Genomic DNA, 3,876 nt, shown 5'->3' on the forward strand with positions numbered 1-3,876 from the left:
AAGGCTACTGCAACAATGCAGGTCTTACAACTAGCACAGCATTCATTAATCTTGACGTTTTCTATACTCAGATAAGAAGGAACGTAAGAGTGAAAGAAGGTAATGGAGGGAGGAATGGAAGATGGGAGGAAGGGAGGGATGAAGGGGAAGAGATAAATAGACAAAAAGAGAGAGAAACCTGAAACATTAGTATGCTCTGTTAGTCAGGACAACAACATCTTGAGACGGGATTATGCAAATAAATGGCTGAAACTCCACCTGTAATGCACTTCTGCTAAGCCTTGTTACTACTAAGCCATCAGCCTTTAAGTTCTCTACCTGCATTGCGGTAGCTCAGAGTCCTCATAGTGTTAACAACAGCCTTTCTACCTTAATAATTTGCCGCTTTTAATTCCCTGCACCCATCCATTTTCCCTAGCCTCCATACGCCCGCATTCTTCACCATTCGTGATCCCGAGGAAACAGCTGCCGCTTGTGGAGTGATTTAGCATCCCTTGACATAGGAACTCAGGGTTTTGCCCTGGCAATATTTTCTCCAGGCGACCCTGGAAAATAAATATGTAATGTAAATTGAAGAGTTAAATAATGATTGAACTGCTTTTAAAATCAGAATTGGTTAGTCTTTGAGAGTCTTGGGTGAAGAAAGCTGGGCATGAAAGATATGAATCAATGAAAATTCTGATGAGCTCAATCCAGGGAGCTGGGGGAAGGGGAAGGAAACAAAAGGGAGAGCTCTGGGAGAGGAGGGAAATGTAGGGAGTTAGAGCAGGTCCTGGGAGCCAGGACTCTTCAGTTCTCCTTTCAGCTCTAGAAGAAGGACTGTGCCAAACTTTACCAAACAGAGCTTCTCACTAATTGCCCCCACCACCACCACCAGTCAAAAGCAGGATTTTCCTTCATGTCTCTGCCCCCTCTTTCCCAGTGCCCACTGCAAATATCCTTACCAGGGTGTGAGGCCTCTAGCCTCTGTGGCAATCTGCTTGGCACACCGAATATCATCCTCAATATTATCATCTCGAAATTCTGTAGAGAAGGGAGAAAAGGTCAGTATGGAGGAAAGCAGAGCAGAGAGAGAGCAGGGATAGATGGGCAGAGAGAAAGGTGTTCATCAGGAAGGGCAGCTGGGATACCGGGGAGATGGATGAATAGGACACAAGGAGAGAAACGCCCAGAGCAGCTGATAGACAGATGTCATGGGCAGATCAAGGTGCTTTCATAGAGTGGATGAAGAAAGACTCTCTGTTCTGTCTCACCACTTACTTGAGCAGTTGATACGGCAGGCATTCTTGGATTCACGGGTCTTGCCATCGTTACACCAGTACCGGCTGTTGATCTGAAAGATCCCGTAGTCCCTACTTGGACCATTGTTATTAAATGCAGCAGTGTTGTAATTGCTCTCATGTTTTACTAGGCAGACCCCTGTGGGAGGAAGAGACAACCCGGAGGAGGAACATAAAATATGCTCAGGGTGAGTAAGAGGAAAGAGATGGAGGGATTAAGGATGAATGAGGAGCTGGAGAAGTAATTAACCTGTTGATATTGTAAGTCTGACAAATGGATGGATAAATGCTCGGAAAGATAAAGGTCCGAATAGGTATTTTTTGTGTAAGCAATAGAAGTGGGCAAGCAAGGGGATGAGGAAGACAGGTGATGAAGTCAAAGGAATGGAGGGACAGAATAGTACTGTTGGAAGATTGCAAAGAAGCTGAGAGGGACAAGGGTGGTATAGGCAGAGAGGTGCAGCAGGAGCTTATTATACTCACAGTCAGCTACAGTTTTGCCCACAAAGCCCTCAAAGCCATGCCGACGAAGGATCTTCACCAAGTCACATCGGGGGATGCGTTTTCCCTGGGTGCCTGGCAGAGCCAGGCCAAGGAAGACGAGAAGAAAGCCGAAGAAGAGCATCGACCTTCTCATCATGCAGTCCACAGCAAGGAAGTGCCAAAATGACTTGAGCTCTCTGTCTGTCAGGACTGCCTTCAGTGTCACCCTTTTATTCCTGTTACCCGGATGAGGACCAACAGGCCAAGCCAAGCATGTCCGGGAAGTCTTGGTGGCCTTTACAATAATAAGCCAATAAGGAAATGGGCCAAAAGCCAAAGACGATTTTTGAGGGTGCCAGTACCTGTTTCACCAGTGCTGCCTGGATGGGGCGTGTGCATGCCACAGACAATCCAGCAGTTCCCAGTTCGATATTGCAAAGGCACAGAGTTACTCCAGCGAAGAAATTTGGACCTAACATTGAGATCATGGTTATGGTTACCGTAGAAGTTGAGCTGGGATTTATCTATTAGCAAAGGCTGGGAAAACCTCAAGAGTCCCTGTTAAAGTAACGTCAAAGACTGAGTTTACACTTAAATTATAGTTACCCATGTGTTAGGACCAGCCTTATATTGATGCTATTGATGCAATTTGGAACTGTCCTATGATTTGAGGGTAGGGTTGCTATAGGGACCCATTTTGGGTAATCACAAGAACAGAAGTCACCCCAGGTTGCTCTAAATGAGGGTTTGGCTCCACATGCACTAATTTTAGGATACTGTAGTTACCAAAACTTGATGGTTGGGGTTACAGGCACTTCATGGATCAAAGGCTGTAGTTAATCTGGGTTTCATGGTGTAACCTCAGTAGGTTGCTAAGTCACTTGGTCTTTCCCCAGTGGTGGGTTGAGGGGGAGAATTGTAAGGGTAAAAGTGAGAAAACTTGTGGGTTCAGCAAAAGACAGGGTAGCAGGTAAAGCAAAAGCTGTTCTCCGAAGCAAAGCAAAATAAAGAATTAATACATTGCTTTCCATCAGCAGGAAGATGCTCAGCCACCTTCAGGAAAGCAGGGCTTCATCACATGTACCAGTTACTTGGGAAGGCAAATGCCATCCCTCCAAATGTCCTCCCCTTTCTTCTTGTTCCCCCAGCCTTTATTGCTGAGCATGGCATCATATAGTATAGACTATCCCTTTGGTCAGGTGGGGTCAGCTGTCCCAGGTGTGTCCCCTCCCAGCTTCTTATGCACCCCAACCCATGTGCTGGTGGGTCGGTATGAGGAGCAGAAAAGGCCTTGATGCTGTGTAAGCTCTGCTCAGCAGGAGCTAAACCATCCCTGGGTTATCAACAGTGTTTTCAGCACAAATCCAAAACACAGACCCGTACAATCCACTATGAAGAAACTTAACTCTATCCCAGCCAAAACCAATCCGGGGGCTTACTGTCACCCTGGGTTTGGGAATGATGTTGTCCTAGAGACTAGTCTAGCATGGAGGCTTCTCAAGTGCCATGTCTCAAGGTGTACTCAGTGGCATGGAGACTGATAAAAAATCCTTTCTGTCTGAGTAGTGATCTCACGAAAGGGCACACTAGTAGTTTAGAAGGCAGGACTGGGAACCATTCTGGCCCATGTTTGTTGCCACTGTGGGAAGCAGGAGTTTACAGCCTGGGGTTCTGGCTTTCAGATATCGACTAAGTTAGCCATATACAGCTTTTTAAGGCATTAGCATTCTGGTTCACACATCATTTGCATCTCCAATGGCAGATACATGGACATAGCAAAACATCAAAGTGCCAGAACAGCCCTAGCTGTAGATGCCTCAGAAGAAACTGTAACTTTTTAGCAAAATCTCATACTGCTGGTGGTATCTGTTATGAAATGATACATGAGACACTTTCCAAAGTGGCTAGTGACTGTGGATGCCTCATTCAGGAGGTGTCTTCTTTCCTAATTTTTAATGCAGCGCTACTTCTAAAAAAATGTGTCAATCTGAAAACCAGTTCTCTTTGAGTTTCCTCATGGAGGAACCGCTACCTCTGGCCAAACTCAGCCTAGAGATGTGTTTCTCTCAAAAGCAGCTGTTACACGGCATGTGAACGGCAGTTGTATGATAAA

At 45.8% G+C, this 3,876-nt stretch overlaps 1 protein-coding gene across 1 annotated transcript; it reads right to left on the reverse strand.

Moving 5' to 3' along the window:
* Positions 1 to 484: 484 nt before the first annotated feature.
* On the reverse strand, positions 485 to 1,917 carry LOC135997209 (lysozyme C-like). Its single transcript, XM_065649699.1, has 4 exons — positions 1,764 to 1,917; positions 1,261 to 1,419; positions 945 to 1,023; positions 485 to 545 (listed from the first exon to the last, which is right to left on the reverse strand). The coding sequence occupies exons 1-4, from the start codon at positions 1,915 to 1,917 to the stop codon at positions 485 to 487; spliced, it is 453 nt and encodes a 150-aa protein (XP_065505771.1).
* Between the last annotated feature and the right edge of the window lie 1,959 nt (positions 1,918 to 3,876).

Source organism: Caloenas nicobarica, chromosome 21, assembly GCF_036013445.1.
Source record: "Caloenas nicobarica isolate bCalNic1 chromosome 21, bCalNic1.hap1, whole genome shotgun sequence".
In the NCBI taxonomy this organism is placed as follows: Eukaryota; Metazoa; Chordata; class Aves; order Columbiformes; family Columbidae; genus Caloenas; species Caloenas nicobarica.